General features: G+C 42.6%; 2 protein-coding genes across 3 annotated transcripts in view; both read left to right on the top strand.

Moving 5' to 3' along the window:
* Positions 1-3,796: 3,796 nt before the first annotated feature.
* On the top strand, positions 3,797-10,832 carry xpa (xeroderma pigmentosum, complementation group A; the record flags this gene model as incomplete). Its single annotated transcript, XM_080440851.1, has 5 exons — positions 3,797-4,199; positions 4,745-4,850; positions 6,612-6,777; positions 7,434-7,551; positions 8,492-10,832. The coding sequence occupies 5 exons, from the start codon at positions 3,797-3,799 to the stop codon at positions 8,644-8,646; spliced, it is 948 nt and encodes a 315-aa protein (XP_080296977.1). The 3' UTR covers positions 8,647-10,832.
* Positions 10,833-12,138: 1,306 nt separating this feature from the next.
* Positions 12,139-25,970, top strand: part of rexo5 (RNA exonuclease 5) — a 34,961-nt gene continuing 21,129 nt past the window's right edge. For both annotated transcript variants that reach the window (XM_080454644.1, XM_080454643.1), the window contains exons 1-9: positions 12,139-12,197; positions 13,550-13,817; positions 14,428-14,554; positions 15,129-15,249; positions 16,212-16,319; positions 17,344-17,432; positions 17,741-17,856; positions 18,198-18,336; positions 25,593-25,687. In XM_080454644.1, coding sequence (XP_080310770.1) covers positions 13,558-13,817; positions 14,428-14,554; positions 15,129-15,249; positions 16,212-16,319; positions 17,344-17,432; positions 17,741-17,856; positions 18,198-18,336; positions 25,593-25,687 — 1,055 coding nt within the window. In that variant the 5' untranslated portion in view covers positions 12,139-12,197; positions 13,550-13,557. The remainder of the gene's footprint in view (positions 12,198-13,549; positions 13,818-14,427; positions 14,555-15,128; positions 15,250-16,211; positions 16,320-17,343; positions 17,433-17,740; positions 17,857-18,197; positions 18,337-25,592; positions 25,688-25,970) is intronic.

The following is a 25,970-nucleotide window of genomic DNA, read 5'->3' as shown; positions in this document are numbered from 1 at the left end:
ACATTTATTTTACAAATACATTTATGATGAATGTATTTTAAATGGCTTATGCTAGAGTACTTCTAAGTGCCCTAACAGGTTGTTACAGATTTAAAATGGCTATTAAATCACATTTTCCATACCCTTGTCTAATGACCACAATGTGATAACTGCCGTCAAGGCAAGTTGTTTCATATTGAAATAGGTGGAATGCAAACCTTTCAAGGTGTACTTTACACATACACATGTTTATGCCGAATTCTTTCTAGTTAGTAGCCTAATCTGGATATTATTTAACACAAGAAAAAGTGTTGATTTTCTGATCCTGTTTTGCACTTTAACTGGATATTGCGTGTCAGCACAGAGTGTCAACTGTGAGGATTACCACAACCTGCCTGGACTGGGACTGGAGAAACAATTCTCTATCAACAGTCATCGGTTTCCTTGATTGGCCGACCCAACTCATCGGCTTTGTGGATTTGTCAAACTTTGAGAGACATTTGTGCCACTGAACCAATATAAGGACAGCACACACATTAGGACCCTTTTACGGAGCAAGACCTCAGCTGTTCAGTGTGAGAAATGTTCTGCTGGACGCTGCATCTGAGCGGAGGACGATACCATTGCTCTGCCGTTGCAGTGGAGCGCAAGGTGTACTCCTTTGGACGATTCAATCATGGCTACATGGGTCTGACGTGGATCGATGTGAATGTTTTCAACACAGTGGCTTTGCGCTGGATGAAGTTGCCCCCAGTGAGAGGGAAACGAAGAGGAAAACACAGCCCCACAGCTGTGCTGATAGAAGATATCATCTACATCTGGGGAGGGAATCCTCGCTGCAACGTGCTTTATGCATTTGACGCCGACGCCCACAGATGGTTTAAACCCGAGGTTTCTGGGACTGTTCCAGGGGCGAGAAAACACCACTCAGCCTGTGTCTTGGGGAAGGTCATGTACGTCCATGGAGGATGGACCCGGCTGACTGGACCCACTAATGACATCTACAAGTTGGACACCAGCACAATGGCCTGGTCCTTAATCAACACCAGAGGCACTGCACCGCCTTCTTCATCACACCACTCTGCCACCATCATTGGGGCAAAGATGTTCGTATTTGGGGGCTATGACCAGCGGGATCACTACAACAACATCAGAGTGTTTGACACAGAGACCAACTGCTGGATGAGCACGCCTTCTGCACATCCTCTTGGCTTCTTAGAACGCTACGGTCATTCGGCCTTTACCCACAATGGAGAGCTGTACATATTTGGTGGCCACAATTTTAACCAGACCTTCAACGATCTGTGGAGATTCAGCCCAGAGACCTTCTCCTGGAGGAAGGTTGAGCCCAAGGGGAAAGGCCCGCCTAAGATGTCTAGTGTTTGCTGTTGCATGGTGGGAGATCGTATCATCCTCCTTGGAGGAAACAACACGCACATCTTGGACTTGAGTCCTAGTCTGAGGACGCTGTGCCTACTAGCGGTTATTCAGTACCGTCTGGAGCAGTCTGAACTCCCACACGACATCAGGTGGGAACTGGCAGCCATGAATACCAACCACAACAGAAAATATAAAATGTCCACAAAAGAAACACGTTATTCCAACCAGTTCCTTTGCCCTCCATCAGGCGCCCCGGCTGACCAGGGGGAGGCAGTATAGAGACTAGGATTACTGCATGTTTTTTGTGAGGGTACCTACCCTATAGGAGACACGGGGAAAACATGCAAACTCCACACAGAAAGGCCCTTTCACTAACCCCACCTAGGGTATGGGCGCTGATGACACCGAGGTTAGGACACGCCCCCAGCGCCCACAGCGTCCCTGGGCGGGAATCGAACCCAGGACCTTCTAGCTGTGAGGCCACAGCGCTACCGACTGCTCCAGGCCCCACCGTGCCCCCCTTTTAAAACACTTCTAGGATCATTTTAACGTCTACTCTTTCTTTCCTTTTTTCTAAATTTGTTTTAATGAATAAATACAATAAAAAAGTGATAGAAAAAAGTATTTTTTTCCTTCTTTTTTTCCCTCCTCATTCATTAGAAGGAAAATATCACCAGAACCAAGTGTTTTTTGTTGAACATGAACATGGTTAAAATGGAGTTTGAAGTTACAATATGGGCTCATATACTGTAGGAGGTGGGTGGTCGGATCAAAATGAATATCAAATATCCAAATATTTAATCAAGCAACTTCAAAAGAAGTGTTTTAACCTATTCCATTAAGGGAACGTGTAATTTTAGATTGTATCTATCACCATTATTTTATACTTTGGCTATTCAAAAAATAGCAGATATGCAAGCTCATAGCGCGGCACCGAGTGCTGCGCTATGAGCTTGTATACAGTATCTGTATCTGCATTTTGAACATTTGTGCAAACTCTTTTAATGTATATATTTTCAAAGCGAAAATTTTTAACTCAAATCTTTGCTTCTGGGTGTCCCTGGAACAAAATATTTTGAGGTGGGGGTCGGCGGCCAAATACATATAATTTTGGGTGGTCCTTGACATGAAAAAGTTTGAGCACCACTGATATATATATATATATATATATATATATTATATATATATATATATATATATATATATATATATATATATATATAGCAACATACGTTTTTCAGAAACCTGTTCGGATTTAGAAGACATATGTAGATGCGTTCCTGAATTTAATGGTTTTAAAGAAACCCTGCATATAATACTGTATTTAGTTGACTGCGGTACCCCCCAGTCGTCCATACTTGTTGGTCCTCTCCTTTGTTTTCCATCTACACCAAATCCATTCCTCGCGTGTGTGTGAGAGACAAGTGCTGACACAAAGAGCCGTCTCCTGTTCAGTGTCCACTATTATCTGAAAACGGCACTTTTCTGACCTCTGTCATGACCTCACTGGACGGCCTGCCACTTTTTCTTTTACACCTCTTTGGCTTAGCTGAGAGTGTGGCGTTGTAGAGGAGGTCTCGCCGGACGCGTGCGTATGTCAAAAGTGCTGACAAGAAGAGCCATCTCCTGTCCAGTGTCCAATATGTAAAGGCTATGCACTCCAGTGAACAGCATTTATCATCAATAGATACATTCTTAATGTTATTAAAAGTTTTTAAAAAATCACACCCTGTGTGAAGTGGGCGGTGTATTGCTAGCTAATCACAATACTGAATGGAGTCAACCAATCATGTACAAAAGATAAATACATTTATTGAAACACTCTTTATGATGGAAGAAACCATAACTTTAAAAAAACAAATTTATGGTTTTTTTTAAAGTTATGGTTTCTTATATAGGGCTATGCACATGTGTCATGTGACACTGGCCAATCACAGTCCTGAATAGATTGTGATTCGCCAATCACAGCGCAGGATAATTGTACAAATTTCCAAACCTCACTTATAGGGGCGGTTTCACTGCCCAAGATAATTGTACAAATTTCCAAACCTCACTTATAGGGGCGGTTTCACCGCCCAAAAAACAACTGTTTTTGTTACACATAAACATAATGTGTGTTGTCTAGCTTCGTTTAAATGCTTAATTCATAGTTTTAACGTGCAAATGAATCGTTTTTCAATGGCTTATTTTTACTCTGGAGGATACTCTTATTCTGAAGAGACCGTCCACCGGAAATCTCACACTTGATAGCTTATGGTTGATTACGGAACACAGTCGATATTGTTGCTCACGTAACACAGCTGTCGTGGCTGCAGGCAACGTAGAGTTATACACAACAACAAGTGAACAAAAGCAACGAGAACGAATCAATGCATATGTAAAGCAACTCCATAACATTTATTTATCATTAGCTGACGCCGTTCCAAAGCGATCAAAGATGGATTCGGTAAAATCAACGGAGGTGGTGACGGTGAACCACCATCTGACGGTAGAACCAACTCTGGCTGCATCGGCTGCATCGTCTGTCCCACATTCGGATGCAGCCGAATCGGCTGCATCCGAATGTGGGACAGACGATGCAGTCAAGGTGATGAACGGTACCGCCGCCAGACCCGTGACCGAGCTGTCCGCGGCGGTCCGGGCGAAGATCGAGCGGAACAGACAGCGGGCGCTGATGCTCCGTCAAGCCCGACTGGCGAGCCGCTCCGTGGCGGCGCTGGAGGGCGCGTCCACCCCGGCCAAAGTGGCCAGGACCATCGACTCCGGTGCCGGGTTCTTCATTGAAGAAGAGGAGGGCGGAGAGGAGGAGCACAGGGTCAAGAAAGTGGTGCACGAGCCAGGTGAGTGTAGTGTGTGTGTGTGTGTGTGTGTGTGTGTGTGTGGGGGGGGTGTAGTGGGTGTAGAGTGTAGTGTGTGTGTGTGTGTGGGGGTGTAGTGAGTGAGTGAGTGAGTGAGTGAGAGAGAGAGAGTGTGTGGTTGAGAAAGAGACACACACACACACACACACACACACACACACACACACACACACACACACACACACACACACACACAGAGAGAGAGTTTGTGTGTGTGGTTGAGAAAGAGACACACACACACACACACACACACACACACACACACACACACACACACACACACACACACACACACACACACACACACACAGAGTGTGTGTGTGTGAGGTTGAGAAAGAGACACACACACACACACACACACACACACACACACACACACACACACACACAGAGAGAGAGAGACTGTGTGAAGACACTGTTTGTGTGTGTGTGTGTGTGTGTGTGTGAGAGAGAGAGATACAGACAGACACACACCACAGTGTGTGTTAGGTCTTTGTATGTGACATCAGTGTGTTTGTGATCTCCAGCTCCAGTGATGGAACCAGACTACTTAATATGTGACGAATGTGACAGACGTTTCATGGACTCCTACCTCAGCAACGGGTTTGACCTGTCTGTGTGTGACAGCTGCAGGTAATAACAATAATAATAATGATTTGTCACTCCAATTGTCCCAATTTAACCCATTCTAGCTATTGCAGAGCTGTGGGTAGACAACCAGGGGACAGTTAGGGGTTAAGTGTCTCGCTCAGGGACACTTTGACACACACAGACTGGGGCGCAACCTTCTGTTTCTACCATTCAGCTATATTCGCCCCATAAACCCCACGTTACATACAGTACACACACACACGCACACGCACACGCACACACACACACACACACACACACTATACATGTGCATGCATGACAATCTGTATCATACAGAAACACTCATATCAAACCCATCTGCTTCATTGGTCCAGGGCTTTGCTTAAAGGGTTCACCCCCAAAATGATTTTTTTCCTATGGATTAGTCGCCCTATGAAGACTTGAATTCATGGATATTTTTTGTTTTTGTCGCATTCCTAAGCCAATAATTTGATGACCCGGCAGCTGTTCCGGTAGGAGACACAAAGAGTCTCCTTTGTGTCTCCTACTGGAACCACTGCCTACCGGTCCGCTGGTCATCAAATTATTGTCTTAGGAATGCGACAAAAACAAAAAATATCCATGTATTCAAGTCTCCATGGGGAGACTAATCGATAGAAAAAAAATTTAATTAACCACTTGAACCCTAGTGTCCCTATTCTGGGCATGTCATAATAGGAAAACATTATTATATAGATACCATTGGGGGAAAAAAGGAGGGGCCACGCATAGACCCTTGGGGGACCGCCGCTGTCAAACAAGTATATAAGTGGTTGAAAAGAAAATGCAGGTCATGCAGAATAATGTTAAGACACATAAAGGTGAGGATGTTTGGGGAGTGTTGGTCATTCACTTTTAACCCATTCAGACCGGGAAAGAAAAGTGTAATTTTTAGATTTCTTAGGCTATTCAAAAATATTAGATATACAAGCTCATCTGTGCCGCGCTGTGAGCTTGTAGATCTGCTATTTTTGAAAAAAGAATAGTGAAAATGTGTACAAATCTTTGGATAGGTATATATATTTTTAAAGCGAATATTTTTAACTCAAATCTTTGCTTCTGGGGATTCTACAAAATGTCTTCTAAATCCTGACAGTTTGTTGCTATAATCAGTGGTTCTCAAACGTTTTTATGTCAAGGACCTCCAAAATGATATGCGTTTGGCCACAGACCCCCATCTCAGAATATGTTGTTCCAGGGACCCCCCAGAAGCAAAGATTTGAGTTTAAAAAAATCGCTATATATATACTGCTCAAAGAAATGTAGGGAACACTTTGATCCCTTAATTATGTTGATGAACTTTTTTCATGAACTGTGTACATAATGCTAACGAAAACTGCTCAAAAGAATTAAGGGATCAAAGCGTTCCCTTAATTATTTTGAGCAGTGTATATATATGTATATATATATAGATATGTATTCAAAGATTTGCAAAACAAATCATGATTTGTCAAAAATAGCTCATAGTGTGCACTCGGTGTGGCGCTATAAGCTTGTATATCTGCTATTTTTGAATAGCCAAAGTATAAGATAATGGTTAAAGTGGTTACACGGATGCGTTCCCGGATTTAAATGGGTTAAGGGAGTGAGTTTGAAACCATGCATGGGGTTGCAAATGGGACTAAAAGGCTCATTTTATTTATCTATTTATTGTTTGTTCTTTTGGTGAGGGCTGGGGCTCTAACCTGCACCCAGGGACTGTACTTGAACGCTGGCTGTTGAAACAGCATTAAGATGTACAGTACCTGCATCTTTCCCTTTCAGAGACAACGATGAGAAACACAAGCTCATCTCCCGTACAGAAGCCAAGAAGCTGTACTTACTCAAAGACTGTGACATAGACCAGAGAGAACCTCCGCTCAGGTTTACACTGAGGAAAAACCCCCACAACCCCCTCTGGGGAGACATGAAGCTCTACCTCAAACTACAGGTATGAACATGAATCCAATGTGTTTTCATCTGTCTGTACTCTGTACTTGTACCTTATGAAATCTCTAATATATTTGTTATCTTTTGTCATTTATATATATTTTTGTGTTTGCTGTAATCAGGGTGTCATTTATAAGAGAGCTTGCTCTCAATTGGCCTTCCTTGAATTTAATAAAGGTGACATGAAATGAAAAAAATATAGCCTTTATTCAACCACAGATGCTGAATGCTGTCCATGGTGATGTACTTGTCCTGGATTCTGTGAAATTGGCATCAATTTGCATAACGTTGCTGTTGGGCAGAAACCAGCTAACTCCATTTTTCCGCTTTTGCATTTTTTCTCCATAAATCAGTGCTATTTAACACCCTCTGTTTGTTGATTAAAAAATATTGAACCAATTAAAAGTATTAAAAAGCGCTTCTGACAAAACCAGCTAATTCCATTGGATCCTCAAACTTTCTGCTAAACCAGCTAACTCCACCAAAGGGGGTGGAGTTAGCTGGTTTTGCTGACTCCAGGCTCCACCCCCTTTTGACCTCGAACCTCATTGTGAGCTTGGAGGTCCATTCAGCTGTTCTTATCAATGATGAACAAAATCTCCCAACTCGGACAGCAGAGATAAGCATGTGTCGTGTGTGTGTGTTTGTCTTGTGCAGGTAGAGAAGAGGTGTACGGAGGTGTGGGGCTCAGAGGAGGCTCTAGAGGAAGCTAGAGAGACCAGGGAGGAGAACAAAGAAGTGACCAAACAACGGCGCTTCAACAAGAAGGTCAAAGGTCGGTACACAAACGCATCTCTCACTCTCTTTCTCAACGTTTTCTTACGCTGGTCAAATACTTCACAGCTTATTGATTAAATGTTAGGTCTTTACACACCGGGGGCGTGTCGAGTAAAGAATGCTGTCCCATCTGCCGATGTTTCAACAACGCCGTACATAACAAATTATTATTGTACCTATGAACAGACAAACTTGTTTTTTTTTTAGCACTGTGGCTTTGAAACATTCGTGCTTTAACATGAAAAACATGATGGCTGTAGTTAATTACAAAAACATTAATTAAAATCGATTAATACCTACAATTGACTTCGACTTACAAAAATGTGAGTTGGTCACATCCCCACTATTTATCAGCCCCAGGGCTGGTATCAGTTATCACCATTGTAGCGCCCAAGTCCTATACTTGGGTGTACTATTAAGTGTAGTGTCAAGAGTCCTATACTTTTGGCACTATACTGGTTGCCGAGGGAGTTCTGACGTGTGTTCCATATAAACTGATGTCCACAAGTGTCCGTTGAAGTTCATTACGAATTATATTTATTCTTAGTAGCTTCGTGCCAATCACTTTAGCATACAATAAACAAATACGATTAATACAACTCAAAACGTACACAGACCTCTCATGAGACACAGTCGAAAACTGTTTGCCTCTGCCACTGGCAACACCTGCTGCTGATTACAGCCCTGTTAAATACCTAGGCAACTTGGCCTTGACCAAGCCCTGCAGTGACATCATCAATTAACAAGCAATCATATGTATGGCTCAAATGGCTCTTACAACCATCTCAATACTTAAAATGTAAGTGTTTTAAAATGGAGATTGGTACGCTCCACTGAGAGTGCCTTTCTAGTTTGTGTACATTGTGGACTTATTGTGTAAGTGCACTTTCAGTTAGTTTTCATGGTTTTGTGTGTGCGTGTGCGTGTGTGTGTGTTAGAGCTCCGCAGGGCAGTACGGAGCAGCATGTGGACCAAAGACATCAGCGCTCACAAACATGAATACGGACCCGAAGAGCTGCTGGATGAAGAGGAAGACCTCTACAAGAAGACCTGCACCACCTGTGGACATGAACTCACCTATGAGAAGATGTAGAGCAGTGGTTCTCAAAAGGTTTCATCTCAAGGACCCGCAGTTTGGTCTACATTAGGGCCACGGACCCCCATAACTCTTGAGAGTGTACATCCATTTGTACACTCAGAGTTACAGACCCTTAAGATTTTATTTGGTTCCTAACTATCGATCATTCAGCTGCGGACCCCGTGGAACCCCCTCAAGGACCCCTCGAGGACCTCACTTTGTGAACCACTGATGTAGAGACACACACACACACACACACACACACACACACACACACACACACACACACACACACACACACACACACACACACACACACACACACACACAATCTATCCAGACTTTTTTGTATAACATTGGAAATAGTCATAGTGGTGGCTGTGATTCCTCTACCTCAGCTGAAACAAGTTTTACGGTGCTTTTTGACAAACAAACCAGCTCTGAGCTTTGAATGGATTTGTTTGTCACCCTTCTGCCCACAGTGATGTGTGGCAGGCTATTATTGTATTAACTCCTCATAGAGCCCGACCGAGGCCAGATATTTGTATCCGAAGCCGATCCCGATTTTGTAGAGTCCTAGACGACCGATTACTCGTGTTTTGGCTGATATTTTGTCAAAAATGGAAAAATGGTGAAATCGTTTTGAAAACTTGGATTCAATTACATTTTCTATTTGAGAACATTGAACTTAATAAGCTATAAAACAAACACAAAAACATAACCTTGATAGATTAAAAAAAATCAAATCAAATCATGAAAACATTGAACTATAATTATACAATTAACAAGCAAACAAGTAAATGTGAAATACACATACCTTTTCAAGAATAGCAAGCTCACAAGCTTGTAGATCGTCTGTAAAAATAAATAAGATCATTGCTTATACCGATGTGTTAAAAAAAAGTCAAATAAAAAAATAAGATAATTGCTTATACCGATGTGGTAAAAAAACCTCAAATAATGTCGGCCAAACCGTTGTATCAGTTGGGCTCTAATCTCCTGTGTGTCTGAACAAAGTAACTTGAGAACAGTTCATGAAGCATGATAATAATAATAATAATAATAACTAAAATCATATAGACTGCCTTGAAGATTAACATGTTCTGTCGAAACGGTCAAAGCTCAAGGTCAAAAGTTACAATCAACCAAGGTGTTCCATATCAAGTGATGTTTGTGTGGGCAGGACCCGCCTATTGTTCATCTGTTTACACATTGCCAAGCTTGAGTTAGTCCTGAGAATAAACTGGGTGCAGATTCTCGACAATATTACAGTACATAAGGAAGAAACGTCTGCACTCTCTGAAGAAGATTAGGAGTCTTTAATAATGATGATGATCTGCAGCAGTAGACCACCGAAAAGAACGGACGAGTTTCGGCACGTCGGCCTTCCTCAGCGTTACTCAAGTGTGTGCCGCTGAGTAGTGTTAATTTAGTAGACGAAAAATGTTCGTTGACCGCATTTTTTCACTGACTAACATATGATGACTAAAACTATGACATGATATATTTGCAATTTCGTCATCAAATAAAAACTAGACTATGTTAGAGAGAGGGACTAGTGGAGAGGAGATCCAGTAGAACTAAGACAAATCATTTTATGCTTGGTTGCGTGTGGGTGTCCCGCTCTACAAGCTCACAACGCGTCGTGAGCTCGTAGATTGGCTATTTTCAGTAGCCAATCTTCAAATCAGGCATTATGACGCCATCAAGGGCTGCCAAAATACATTTTAGTCAACTAAATCAACTGTAGATTTAGTCGACTAAATCAACTGTAGATTTAGTCGACTAAAACTGAAACTTTTCAGATGACTAAAACTAAAATGAATGGAATTTTATTCAAAAGACTATGACTAAAACTAAATCAAAATCTGCTGTCAAAATTAACACTGACGCTGAGGAAGGCCGACGAGCCGAAACTTCTAAACTTCTACAAAGAGTGCGTATGATTCTTCCTTATGTAAGTGGTTAAACACCCTGTACCTTAAGTGTGACTGTAATCTCTTAACAGTCCAATATTAATGTAACAGTTGAAATGCTTAGATGTTCATGTGATGTCATATGTCTCATCAGACATGATGTGATGATTGGGCATTATGATCTGGAATCATAGTGTGAACTGTGCAGATAATGACCCCCATCGACCAGGTGTGGAGTTGATGCAAAGGTGATGAAATGCAGTGTGTAAGTTGATGTACACATTACTGAAATGATACAAAATAAATGTACTGTATTTGTATTTGTGTATGAATTGTGTTTGAATTATTGCACATGTGTGAAGTACCTTATTTACTTCATGACAGTATGAGTGCTATTTTTTGTCAAGTAAAAATTAATAGAAAGTTAACAATCTTTACTCATTTCAGCAGCAGTTGTAATAATAAGCATTAGTTTATACTTACAGTGGATGAGTATAAATAATTATAATAGTAACCAACATTGCCATCAGATATGACCTCTTTTATACAGTCTATGACTTATTGTTGGTACGCTACTGGTAATGCTGAGTTGTTTTTCAGTCAATTTAAGAACCCCGTCATAATAACTGTCAACTGTCATAATGCTTTGACTTAGGCAAAACAAAGGTAGCAACTTAACTCAATCCTTGTCATGTGTGGCTGTAGAATGATAAAGCTGAGAAACTTGTGTAAATTATGTAAGTAGATAAATAAATATTAGTAACTGCACTTTTTAAATATGACCACTAGATGGCAATGTCAGCCTTAAATGCTACAGTATTAGCCATGGTTCACAAGCGCAGCCGAGCTCTTTCTTTTGGCACTTTAATTTATCAGAGTGCAATACACCTCCCAACCGATAGGCGTAGTTGAAAGAATATGAAAGACATTTTGAGAAAATGGCCATCAATTGGATTAAAATGCTTTTTATTGAACAATACAGAAGATACGGGTACTTACACCTAAGCGTTTCAACTTGTTACATACATGGCCTATAGGGTCAGTACTTTATATTTGAAATCTGAACGTTTATGTAGATGTGCGGGTTGTAATTGTAAATGAAGAAAGTGCTCAAACCAGGTACAAGTTGCGCTATGACAGTCATGTTTCAGGGTTACTACCATAGAGTTATAATATATCGGTTACAACAGTAGCGTTCTAGTTTGCATTCCCATACATTTTATACATATTTAATATCTGCTACTCTTTGATATGTATTTATTTGCACAAGAGCGGAACTCTGTCACACAATTTTATGTATCGTATATTTTATATATGTTTTGATATTTCCTTTGATAGTTTTACTCTAAATACTTTCGTTCTACTTCATTCTTTATTTAAAACCAAACTGCAATACATATATTTTCGTACTTTTACTCAAGTCATTTTTTTATTCCGAACTTGTACTTGTAACTTGTAAAAATCGTGTAGTTTTTCCACCACTGATTTCAAATAACTTCAAGCCTCAGTAACTTTGGGACGTTCTCCGTACTTTTATTTTGAAAGCTCAAACATAGTTTCAAACCAGAAATCCGGCAGACAGTGAACAACCATAACATCCGGTGTGGAGCCTCCATGTGGTTTGGAACCTGGTGGCTGTTTAACTGTCTGGTAAACCTATATTATACACTTATCAATATTCAGAACATTAAAATAACCGGCTATAAGTTATCGGATATAACTGTTGTAGGTCTACCTCTGAATCAATACACCATACAATGCTTTAACACACCCTTAGATAAACCTTTCTATGATAGTGGAGACAGACAGAGCATCAGGGTGCTCATCTGTTCTCTCTTGTATCAGACAGTGGTGTAAAGTAACTGAATACATTTACTCAAGTACCGTACTTAAGTACCATTTTGAGGTTTTTACATTACTGTAGTATTTCCAATTTTCAATACTTTATACTTCTACTAAACTACATCTCAGAGGCAAATATAAATATTGCACTTACTCCTCTACAATTATTTGAAAACTTTAGGTACTAGTTACTTTGTAGATTTTGATTATTATTACAAAACATACATTAACCACTTCAGCCCTATATAAACTTTGGCTGTTTGAAAATAGCAGATCTACAACCTCACAACAAGTTGTGAGCTTGTAGATCTGCTATTTTCAAAAGATTTGTATACCCTTTTTAATGGACCTTTTCACAATCATATTATTGGATTGTAATAATGCATTAAGTTGTTCATCGCTTTAATCTAGCAACTGGTAACGGTGGGGCTGATTTAAATGACTTGATGTGCTGCTAGGTAGCTTAACCTATAACAATACATATTATAAGTTAATGTATGTTTAGTATCAATTCTAAAGCTGTCAAATAATTGTAGTGGAGTAAAAGTACAATATTTGTGGAATAAATAAGTTATGGAATAAGTATAAAGACATAACACATGTAAATACAAATCAAGTGAAGTAAAAAATAGCTCAAATTTGAGTGCTGTACTAGAGTAGATGTACTGTACTTTTCACCACTGTCCAGCATACCACTACTGCTACTACATCCACAACAACTATTATTATGTCTACTAAAAGCAGTGGTTCTCAAAGTGGGGTCCGGGGACCCCCAGGGGTTCTTTGGGGGGTTCTAGGGGGTCCCCAGCAAAAATAGTTAATGTAGCAACACAATAATTTTAACCACTTTAACCTTTTATACTTTGGCTATTAAAAAAATAGCAGATCTACAAGTGCATAGATCTACAAGCTCATAGAGCAAAGATCTTGAACATCAGTGAACATTTTTAACACAAAGCTTTGCTTCTGGGAGTCCCTGGCCCAACATATTTTCAGATGGGGGTCCGCGGCCAAATATTTATCAATTTGGGGGTCCTTGACATGAAAAGGTTTGAGAACCACTGTACTTAAGGAACAGTAGGCTATTTTGTCAACATAATCTATGTCTGTCCGTGCACCTCATTTGAGATGTGTTCATTGTTTTCCTGTGGATCCCTCAGGGGCGACTATGGAACCGACGTCATGCTACGGCATGAAGAGAAAGGACCGCATGTCCACGACGTCACAAGAGAACATCAAGAAGTTGAAGACCGACCTGAACGGCAGCAGCAGCAGCAGCGGCGGTCCGGTTGAATGTGAACGTCCTCCAGCCTCCCCGAGGATCTCTGTGCCGTTCAGCTGCCTCCAGGAGCCTGTGACGCTGACGGATCTGACGGAGCTCCTGCAGTTTGCAGCACTGGGGAAAGGTTTTGGCGTGGACAAGCCCAGGTAGGATGATCAGGGCTGTCACGATTTATAAATGACATTTTACGTGACGATTTCAACCCCATTCAATCCGGGAACGCATCTCTGTCATTTTAGATTTCTTTGGCTGTTCAAAAATAGCAGATATACAAGCTCGTAGTGCGGCACTCGCGCTACAAGCTTGTATATCTGCCATTTTTGAAAAAAATGTGAACACTTGTGCAAATCTTTGAATATATATTTTTTAAAGCGTTTTTGTAACTCAAATCTTTGCTTCAGTATGTTTCTATATCAGTGGTGCTCCAACTTTTCCATGTCAAGGACCCCCAAAATGATATGTATTTGGCCATGGACCCCCATCTCAAAATGCTTTGTTCCAGGGACCCCTGCAGAAGGAAAGATTTGAGTTACAAATGTTCGCTTTAAACATATATATTCAAAGATTTGCACACATTTTCAAAAGGCTTCTAAAATAGCAGATCTACAAGCTCATAGCATAGCGCGGCACTCGGTGCCGCACTATGAGCTTGTAAAATCATTTAACAAATTGTCACAACAAAGTTATTTTGGCCATTTTCTGCAATTCTTTATTGATACGTTTTTTTTTAATTGTGTGTGTGCGTGTGCGTGTCAGCTGGTGTCGTCTGAGTCACCAGAGGAGGCTGAAAGGTGTCAACGTCGTGGTTGTCGACGGCCTGACGCAGAGCGACTTCTACAAACACTATGTCACCTTTCGCCACCTGAGGGCCAACTACAGTACTGTAAGTGATGGGAGACGCTGTTTGCCAAGTTTTAATATCGCCACATCAGCACCTGAATTTAAACCTCTTTCCTCCTCAGGCATCGGAAGGGTTAGGAAGACTGCATTGTCGACTTTCACGCGGAAAGCAAAGTGTCTGCTAGTGGTCATGAGCCAGACCGATATCGTCCGTTATTTGACTTATTTGACGGCATAGGTATCTGCAGTTATGCAGCTGATGTGTCCCAAATTGTAACCTATTTTAGGCATGTCATCATTGGCAAAAAGCAAATCTACAAGCTCAACACAAGCTGTGAGCTTGTGGATTGGCTTTTTAAAATTTGTTATAAAAAAAAATCACATTGTTTAGATAAACTATCTTTCGAAACATTGGTAATCGGCATCAGACCCCAAAAATCTGGCATCGGTCAGGCTCTAGTCATGTGACCACATCTGAAAACACAGGCATAGCGTCTGTATATTCACACACTAACCAACTAATGCTTCAAACTAATGCATCAAAAGCAGGTTACAGGGGATGCCTTTTTTTCTTTTTAATGCTTATCTTTGTTTTTTGTTTCTATTTATTTTTTCAGAGGCTCAGCTTCACTCCAGCGTCCACCAACCTAGCGTCTGGAATCTTCAGCTGTGAAGTGACTGAATCGGACACTTTAGCAGTTTCCAAAAGCCGCCAGGAAAGCAGTCAACTCAATCAAGGTGGGGATGAAAGGGCAATCTCTCCGAGTCGTCCGAAAAAAAGTAGCGTTGTAAACGGGAGTCGAACCCCCGGAGGTGTTCGAGTCTAGTGATTAACGAGGCAAGCCACTGAGGCCGGTGCTGTGATTGGGTATTCGGGCTGGATTAAAATGTGACAACACCCACCGTTCTCAACTCTTCTAATGTAGAGCGATAGAAGCCCCCAGTAGGCCCTACTGGGCGAGGCTACTGAGACCAGGGGTAGAAAGGCTGCTCGCGACGTAGGACACTAGGCGCTGTGTCCATCCCAGTGGGGGCTCCTCGCTGGCAGGTGAGCCAGCAGGGTACGATAGCATTGGTAACACGAGCCATGTGTAGGGGGAGGGTCAGTTGGCATAACGACTAAATTGGGAGGATAAAAATAAATAAATAGAATGAGTCGCATCTCTGCTTTCTCCTGGTACTATAGCCAGAGCAGTTGCTGTGTCCTTGTGGTTTATGTATGCTTTCAGCCAGCATTTATATTTATTTTGATCTGGAAACTGCCAGTCTGGCAGTGCCCAGCCAATGGGCTCTGTGCATCACATTAGTCATGGGTTTTTCCAGAAGGTGGCATAGGCATATTACCCGTTTCCTGTTACGGCACAACCAATCAACTTTGGTTCAGCAGCAATCACTCAGATGAGTCAACAAAATCAGCCAATCACATTAAGCTATGGGATAATGAACCGGAACATGAAGCAAGTGTGCCATCTTCTGAAAAACCAGGACTACAGTTGTAGGTGTGTGTGTGTGTGTGTGTGTGTGTGTGTGTGTGTGTGTGTGTGTGTGTGTGTGTGTGTGTGTGTGTGTGTGTGTGTGTGTGTGTGTGTGTGTGTGTGTGTGTGTGTGTGTGTGTGTGTGTGTGTGTGTGTGTGTGTGTGTGTGTGTGTGTGTGTGCGTGCGTGTGTGTGTGCATTGATTAAATGTGTGCTCTGTTGCAGCGGCGGCCTGGCACCCAGTAATCAGGAGGTTTGGAACAAAGAGCAGAGGACTGACAGCCTACACTCTGACAGAGGAGGAGATGATCAAGAAACACTTCCCTGTCAAAGGTGAGTCTCTCTGTCTGCCTTTGTTTATCTCTCTCCCTCCGTTATCCACTTTCTACCTGCCGTCCCTACTTTGGATTTTTCCCACGAAAAGAAAATGTCAAGATTGGAGAAAAAAAAGGGGAAAATAGCAGATCAACAAGCTCACAACACGTCATGAATGAATGCATGAACGAATGTCTTTATTGTAGTCCATAGAAAAAACTCATGCAATTACAGAAACATACAAAAAAAATTGCCAAGCTTGTAGATTGTCTATTTTTGCTATTCATCGTACAACAAAGTATATAGGCCTTAAAGCTGCAATCCGTGAATTTCATGTCCGACCAAAGACTCGATCCCGGGTCCCCCACATGAGCACCGAAATGTCTACCACTGAGCTAACAGAGCCTGCCTACATGTATTTGCTCGGGGGAGAAATTACATTTTGATCTCCATTCAGTAGCATTTGTTGTCAGTAGTGGTCCTACCAGACCATACAATAATGCATTTCTCAATAGAAGAGCAGGGGGAGCGCTCGGGTGGCGCAGTGGTAAAGTTTCCTGCCCACCCCCACCGAGGTTGTGGGTTCGAATCCACCGTGGTGCATCCGGCTTCGTCAGGCGACTATGTGAACACATTTGGCCCGTGTTCGTGTGAGGGAAGCCGGTCTGTGAGGAGGAATCAATTGGCATAACGACTAAATTGGGGAGAAAAAGTGGGTACAAAAATGATTGGCTACTCTAAATAAAAAAATGAAAAAGAAGAGCAGGGAGACCAAATACAACCACTGCAGTTGTGTTAGTTATATTGTATTAAAATACATACTATACAGATTGGTTAAAATAACATTGTATTCACACAAAAAAAAGTTGGATTGCAGTTTTAAGTGGTTTATCTCTCCGAGTCAGATTTTCAATACAGGTGGAAAAAGAAGATTAGAACAATGCTGATAATTGGATGTAGAACAATGTATATACTGTATCACGAGCGTCTCTCCCTCTTTCTCCCCCTCCTCTCCCCACTTCCATCTGATTGTATGTGTCAGGTTTGCCGGGCTTCGAGGGCTTTGCCTGTACGGACAGCGCCGAACGCGTCACAGACAGCAGTCCACTGTACGGACTCGACTGTGAGATGGTGAGGCGTGCCCCACGCGAACGACTTCCAACCTGACGTTCCTAATTTCTTTTTAATGTTTGAATAGGGCTTAAGTGGTTCAATAAAACATACTTATGTTTATTTTCTATCTATAAACTGTTTTGTGTTTATTTACTTGCTCATAAGTAAATTGTTAATCATTGTTAATCAAATAGAAGTTTCAATTCAAACAGTTTGCACTTTTTAAAATAAACTCTCCAAAATCGTGGGCGTGATCGGACACAAAAATCGGGTTGGGTTTTCATTTCAATCCACGGCATCTGATTCAAATGTGTGGTGTGTTCCAGTGTTACACGGCGAAGGGCTACGAGCTGACACGCGTCTCCCTGGTGGGAAGCGATGGGAAATGCTTGCTGGACGACCTGGTCAAACCTCAGAACCGTATCCTCAACTACCTCACCAGGTACACATACTTGCACACACACACACGCACACGCACACGCACACAGACACCGAATAAAACCCCCCCCAAAAAAACTAATCGTGGGACAAAGTTAAACAAAACTTTTTGTTATTGGCACAAGTATAGACAATCACACACTTAAGAACACAAACATAGAATCACATACAGGCGCAAGCATGGAGACAATCACACATAATCACACAAGAACATACAGTACATGTACTCTCTCTTCCACAGTGATAGATCATATTCATAGCTATAATCATGAGCCTAACGTTGACAGATAAGAACATGTCTCGTGCATATATCGGTGCTAACGTTCACGTATCTACTACCGATAGATTCTCTGGCATCACCGCAGCCATGCTGCAGCCAATCACCACCACCCTGCGGGAGGTCCAAGCCAAGATCAGGAAGCTGTTGCCGCCGGATGCGGTTCTGGTGGGCCATTCGCTCGAAAGCGACCTGGTGGCTCTCAACGTGAGTGACTGGAGCGAGTTTCTAGGGCTGGGCAATTAGCCGAAAATATATCGGGGGAAAAAAACGATATTTAGAACCGGATAAAAATACAGAATCAGTTTTAAAACAATATATTATTGTTTTAATTTATTATATTATCAACCAATGATTTCGACACAAACATAATTAACCAATTAAACCTCTGTATGTGAAAATAGCGGATCTACAGGGCCACTTGTAGATCTTCTATTTTCACTGTATAAAACATTTGTTCATTAATTGTAATCAAGACAAACGTTTGAAACAATCCTGTTATTGATTTGAGGTCATATCGCCCAGCCCTGCAAGGTTCCAACATCTACTTGTCTTGTTCCCTCGGTCACTTTGGTAACCTTGGTAGAGTTTAGTCCATAACAAACTGGCGAGTACAAAGTAACAGCTAGTTACACTACGCAGATAGGTTGCTTACTTGTTCATTATGTTTTGTTATCTATTTTAGCTTGACAAATAAGATTAAGAATGTTATATAGATAGCATGTTGTGTAGATCAGTGATTCCATGTGTTGCCTTGGGCTTTTGTGACAGCCGCACACATTATTATTGCAGTATATATGTTACAGTATGATTGGAGAACCAGTACGATTGAAGAAAGCGCGCTCGTTTTTACCACCCACCCAGCACTAGAGGGAGCCACAAGCCAGGCTTGTGCACAAACATATATGGCCACACACACACACACACACACAGTCACACACACAGTCACACACACACACACACACACACACACACACACACACACACACACACGCGCTCATGCTTTTTTTGGTTTATTGAAAGCAGGACTGTTTAGATACTTTTATTGTGTTCTGGCTTTTGTTTTACTTTCTCCCTGACACACACACACACACACACACACACACACACACACACACACACACACACACACACACACACACACACACACACACACACACACACACACACACACACACACACACACACAGTGATCCATGAAAAGAACTATTCTGTCCCTATCGGTTTACAACTCAAACGGCGCTGAGTCGACTAGTAGAGCATCGGCCGGTCAGCGCGGGCACTCGCGCCTGGAGGCGCGAGGGCGCGCTTCCTCGGCCTCAAGCTCCACTAAGTCGGCGCGCCTCCGTCATGGACAAGCGTGTGCGTGTGAACGCGTGTTCAGCGTTCCCCTCATAGATATTATGGTTCCCCTAGCGTAGCTTCCTGGTTGCTATGTGGGGGGGAACAACAAAAGACAGGTCCGCGTCGGCGCATCAAAGCCCCGCCTCTCCGCGCTCTCCTTCTCCTCCTCGGAGGAGGAGGAGAAGGAGAGAAGGAGAGGACGGGACGGTTTATTACGCGAGGAGGAGGAGGAGGAGGAGGCTCCTCTTCCTCGCGAGCCTCGCGTAATAAACCCCCGCCTCGCAGCGCCGCGTCCTCCTTCTCCTCCTCGCGAGCCTCGCTAATAAACCCTGTCTCGAAAAGCCCCGCCTCGCCCCGAAGGAGCCCCGTGCCTAAAAACGAGCGCTCTGTCTTCAATCGTACTGGTTCTCCAAACGTACTGTGACATATACAACTGTACAGATCCGTTTTGTTCCCCAGGCCTGGAAAATGGCAACCATATTGTCCCAGTGCCTAAAACTGCACATGCAAAGTCACTTAACTAATGATTTTGGACCAATCGGCCCACATTACATTACATTACAGTCATTTAGCAGACGCTTTTATCCAAAGCGACTTACAATAAGTGTATTCAACATAGGTAGGGAACGAAAACTACTAATCACCAGAAGTCTTTAGTGTATTTTCTGCAAAAACAAGCAACCAAGAGTATACCTAGCGCTAAGGTAAAAGTACAATATATCAGCTACCTATTTCCTTAAACAGATGAGACAAAATAGCTAAATCAAATGAGCATGAGCTAAAACAAATAAGTGTATCGACTAAACAAGATCCAATAAACAATCCAATAAACAATACAGCAATAGAAAACAAGCGTTCGTACAACTAGTTAACAACAAGTAGGTCAGGCAGAGAGGAAGGGTAGTGTTTCCTGAAGAGGTGAGTTTTCAGCCTGCGGCGAAATATGGGCAGTGACTCTGCTGTCCTAACATCAGTGGGAAGTTCATTCCACCACTGTGGGGCCAGAACAGAAAAGAGTCGTGACCGTGTGGATCGGCCAGAAGGACCCTTGAGTGACGAGGCAATCAGTCGCCCCGAGGTGGCAGACCGAAGTGGTCGAGCAGGTGTGTAGGCATCGACCATAGCCCGGAGGTAGGAAGGAGCTGTTCCTTTCACTGCCCTATAGGCTAGCACCAGGGTTTTGAACTGGATGCGAGCCGCTACGGGGAGCCAGTGTAGAGAGCGGAGAAGGATGGTTGTGTGGGAGAACTTGGGGCGGTTGAACACCAGGCGAGCCGCAGCTTTCTGAACAAGCTCCAGAGGTTTGATGGCAGATGCCGGAGCACCAGCAAGGAGGGAGTTGCAGTAGTCCAGGCGGGAGATGACGAGAGCCTGGATGAGCACCTGGGCTGCCTTCTCCGTGAGGAAGGGGCGAATCCTCCTGATGTTGTAGAGCAGGAATCTGCAGGACCTCGTCACTGATGCGATGTTTGCCGAGAACGTCAGTTGATCGTCCAGGGTCACACCCAGATTCTTCGCAGTCCGAGTTGAGGTCACCACAGCATTATCAATGGTGATGGCCATGTCTCGGTGCGGACAGCCCTTCCCCGGGAGGAACATCAGCTCGGTCTTGTCCAGGTTGAGCTTCAGGTGGTTTGTCGACATCCACTCCGAGATGTCAGCCAGACAAGCAGCAATGCGTGTCTCCACCTGGGTATCAGAGGGGGGGAATGAGAGGATTAGCTGGGTGTCATCGGCATAGCAGTGGTAGGAAAAGCCATGGGAGTGGATGACAGCACCCAGAGATGTAGTGTAGAGAGAGAAAAGAAGAGGACCCAGAACCGAGCCTTGGGGAACCCCAGTTGTGAGCCTGTGTGGTTCTGACACAGACCCTCTCAGCATCACCTGGTAGGAGCGACCCGTCAGGTAGGATGCAAACAGGGAGAGTGCAGAGCCTGAGACACCCATCCCCTCGAGGGTGGAGAGGAGGATCTGATGGTTCACCGTGTCGAACGCTGCAGACAGGTCCAGGAGTATCAGAACGGAGGAGAGAGAGTTCGCTCTAGCGGCATGGAGCGACTCCGTCACTGCCAGGAGGGCAGTCTCTGTCGAGTGACCCACTTTGAACCCAGACTGGTTGGAGTCCAGGAGGTTGTTCTGGTGGAGATAGGAGGACAGTTGTTTAAAGACAGCACGTTCGAGAGTTTTAGATAGGAAGGATAGAAGGGAAACCGGTCTGTAGTTCTTGATCTCAGAGGGGTCAAGTGTCGGTTTCTTCAGGAGGGGGGTGACTCTGGCAGTCTTGAAAGTAGAGGGAAAGTAGCCAGATGTCAGAGAGGTGTTAATAAGGTGGGTTAAGAAGGGAACGCACGGACCGTTTAGTGAGTAAGGAACTCGCATCGCAAACAGCTAAGTTCATGGACTCCATGCAGTTTGCTCATAGCAGTGGTTCTCACTGTGGGGGTCCTTGAGAGGGTTCCAGGGGGTCCCCAGCAAAATGAGGAGCAGTTTAACCTCCCAATGTCCCCCACCTGTATGAATGAATGAACCATTGTAAAGCGCTTTGAGCACTTGGAAAAGCGCTATAAAAATGCAATTCATTATTATTATTATTATTAACCACTTTAGCCCTATACTAAAAGCTCACAACGCGACGTGTTGTGAGCTTGTAGATCTACTCAGTGGTGGAAAAAGTACTCAAATGTTTTACTTAAGTAAAAGTATCAATAATGCTATGTAGAAGTGCTCTGTTACAAGTAAAAGTCCGGAATTAAAAATGTACTTGAGTAAAAGTGCAAAAGTATTGGTCTCAAAATGTATTTAAAGTACCAAAAGTAAAAGTACTAACATTTTTGAAAATAGCAGATATACAAGCTCACAACGTGTCGCATCGCGACGTGTTGTGAGCTTGTAGATCGGCTATTTTCAAATAGCCTATGTATAAAATAGGGCTGAAGTGGTTAATGTATGTTTTATAATGTAATAATTTATATCTGCACTAGTAAGTAAGTAACTAGTAACTAAAGTTTTCAAATAATTGTAGTGGAGTAAAAGTACAATATTTGCTTCTGAGATGTAGTGGAGTAGAAGTAAAAGTACTGAAAATTGTAAATACTCCAGTAAAGTACAGTACTTGAGTAAATGTACTTAGTTACTTTACACCACTGGATCTACTATTTTCAAGACATTTAGAAAAAACTACTGAGTTGCCAGTACCACTGGCTTATAGAGCCAGGTGAGGTGTGAATAAAACACACGGTCACCTAGACAAAACCTTTATCACTCCACTTTTAATGCGTTCCAGCCCCATCTTCTCCTTAGACGCCTGTGTGACCTGAATGTTAATAGTAACCTTATTCTCTGGATCAGGACATTTCTGAGAGAGACATACCCCCAATGAGTCTGTATTATACATCCCATGTATTATGTATGGGACGGATGTCTTCAAATATCTGTGAACAATGAATCAACGATACACTCTTGACCTTTCAGACCAGTGGTGGAAAAAGTACTCAAATTCTTTACTTAACTCTCTCAGTGCCACGCCCCGAGATATCCCGAGTTTTTCCCGAGTACCCTCCGTGCCAGCACGAGAAATCCAGAGTTTTTACTTTTGACTGTGGTCGCACTATTCTGTTTATTTTTCATGATCACTTTCGCTTCCTGACTCCTTCAGACTGATTGGGTTCCGGTTTCATGACGCAGATTCCGTTTCCGGTTCTCATTTTTTTCCCTCGGTCATTTTTGGCCAGAATAGGGAAAGTCACGGTTTTTCACACGGTATAAAAAACGAACGGAGAGGTCCACGTCTACTCTCTTTGGTCTGGGTGACGATCAGTCATCGTAGTCGTGTATCACATCGTAATTTAGCCCGATCAACGATTGTCGAAAATGTCAACATCCGGTTATGACCGGATGTGACGTGAGCCTGTTTGGGAGGGGGCGAGTGAGCCAGCGAGGTCATCAATGTGTCGATTTGTTGCTCTCTACTGGTAGAACTGTATTATGGGTTTAAAAACCCAATCAGATTATTTATTTGAATGAAAAATTACAAAATTAAAAAATTAAAAAAAACGCAAATTTCTGGCACTGGGGGAGTACTTTATGAAAATACTCTTGGCACTGAGAGAGTTAAGTAAAAGACCAATACTTTAATATAGAATTACTCTGTTACAAGTAAAAGTTAAACAATTCTAAATGTACTTTTTGTAAAAGTACAAAAGTATTGGCATTAAAATCTACTTAAAGTACCAAAAGTAAAAGTACTAAATGTTTGAAAATAGCAGATCTACAAGCTCACAACGCGTCGCGTTGTGAGCTTGTAGATCGGCTATTTTCAAATGGCCTATGTATAAAATAGGGCTAAAGTGGTTAATGTATGTTTCATAATATCATAGTTTATATCTGAAAAGTAACTAGTAACTAAAGTTTTCAAATAATTGCAGATCTACAAGCTCAGAGTGCCGCGCTATGAGCTTGTATATCTGCTATGTTTGAATAGCCCAAAGCATAAAATAATGGTTAAAGTGGTTACACAGATGCGTTCCCGGTTTTAATGGGTTAACATCATCTCTTGGTATGGGAACCTCTCAGTTAGGGATGGGAACAAGCTGACCCAGGCAGTCAACCAGGCCAGTAAGATCATATGAGACAAACAACATGCACCCGCAGGACACACTAAATACACACCTTCAGGAACACAAGCGCTCCATAACAAAAAAGGCAATTCAGGTCTATAATGACCCTACCCACCCCTTCATCCATCATTTGAGCAGCTACCATCAGGCAGGAGGCCCAGGGTCGGTCTTCTGCGAGAGAATTAAGCAACCAGTTCTACGAAAACAAGTCCAAAAGAAGCGACTATAATGCACTTTAATGCATCGGCTATTTTCAGAAAAATCTTGGGGGAAAAAAAAGGGGAATATTTTGGAAACATTTTAACAACACAAATCTTTATGGGGGTCCCTGGTACAAAATATTTTCAGATGGGGGTCCATGGACAATTACATATTAATCTGGGGATCCATGAAAATGTTTGAGAACCACTGGTTTAAACAACATTTAGGCCAAGCCCCAAAAATGCACCTACCAATATTTACAAGTAAGACGCGCGAACGCCAAAAAAAATATATAATAATGAAAAAAAAGTATTTAAAAAAAAGTAACCAATAAAAAAATATATAAAAAATACAAAAAAAATCTGCGTTAAAAGGAGCATCTTAGAAAAATACAAATTCACAAAAAAAAAAACTTTTAATGTTTTTGAACAATTCAACAAAGTGTTTGAAGTGCCTGTTTCACCCACTTCCGGGGGGCGGAGCCAAAATCCGAGCCCGAAGTATTTGTTCGTAGACCCCCACTTAGCCCCCCTAGAAAAAGTTTCGGAGCGATTCGGGCACTTTTCATTTAACATGGGGTTTCAATGGGGAGTTTTTAGGAGGCTTCTCCGGGGCGTGGCTTCCGGGGGAAGGGGCGGGCTTAAACGCAACCTTGACAGGTGTGTTCAGTTTTCAAAGACCTTTCATTTGATGTATGGTACGTCTATATTGGACATTTACTTGGCTGCACACAGGCAGTGCACAGGCAGTGCACACAGAGACGCAGAGACGCAGAGAGACACACAAGCCGAGCACGGTGTCATAGTAAGCTCCACTTGCGCGGAGGCGCGCCTCCTTCCGCTGCGTTCGCAACAAGTGACTTTAAAGAAAAACAATGGCAACACTGCTTAGAGTCCCACTAGCTAAAAGAAAGGGTAGAAGAACTCATTTGTGCTGTGGATATTGTAAACAAGAACATTACAAAATAAACCCCCCACCTAACTCCCACAGCCCATGATCACTGTTGTTGTTAGGGGATTAGGGGAAGTATTTTTATGAGTTTTGTATTTTATTGCATTTTATGTCAGTTGCCAGAGTCCATTTTATGTAAAAATGTAATGGATAGTAGGCTTTATCTTCTTTAACATTTATGAATTATGATGTGTTGTGAGCTAGTAGATTGTAGAATTTGAAGATTGTCTTTCAAATTATTATTATTATTTCACATTGTGGGGAATGTTTTGAAAATGTGTTTATTAATGTGGTTATGTGTATATTCTTCATAGACATAGAAGGGTCACTGTCATTGTGTTCCTCTCTTAGCTCATCCATCCTCATGTGGTCGACACCTCGCTGCTCTACAGGCAAGAGTTTGGACAAAAATTTAAGCTCAAGGTCCTGGCCGACATCATTCTCCAGTAAGATACCAGGCTCCCTTCCTCTCTCTCTCTCTCTCTCTCTCTCTCTCTCTCTCTCTCTCTCTCTCTCTCTCTCTCTCTCTCTCTCTCCTTCTACCCGTACTTTACACACACGCACACGCACACGCACACACCTCATATTTTACGGCGTGGCTCTGCAGGAGTCTAGCCATCTAATACGTCTGTGTGTCTGTTTGTTTGTCTGTCTGTGTGTCCGGAGCTAATCTCACAAACCACTGGACCGAGCACCGCATTTCTTGTGCACACTGCCAGTCAGCAGGCC

This window comes from Gymnoscopelus braueri (genome assembly GCF_963280865.1).
Source record: "Gymnoscopelus braueri genome assembly, chromosome: 2".
Taxonomy (NCBI): domain Eukaryota; kingdom Metazoa; phylum Chordata; class Actinopteri; order Myctophiformes; family Myctophidae; genus Gymnoscopelus; species Gymnoscopelus braueri.
This window is presented reverse-complemented; position numbering and strand designations above follow the sequence as displayed.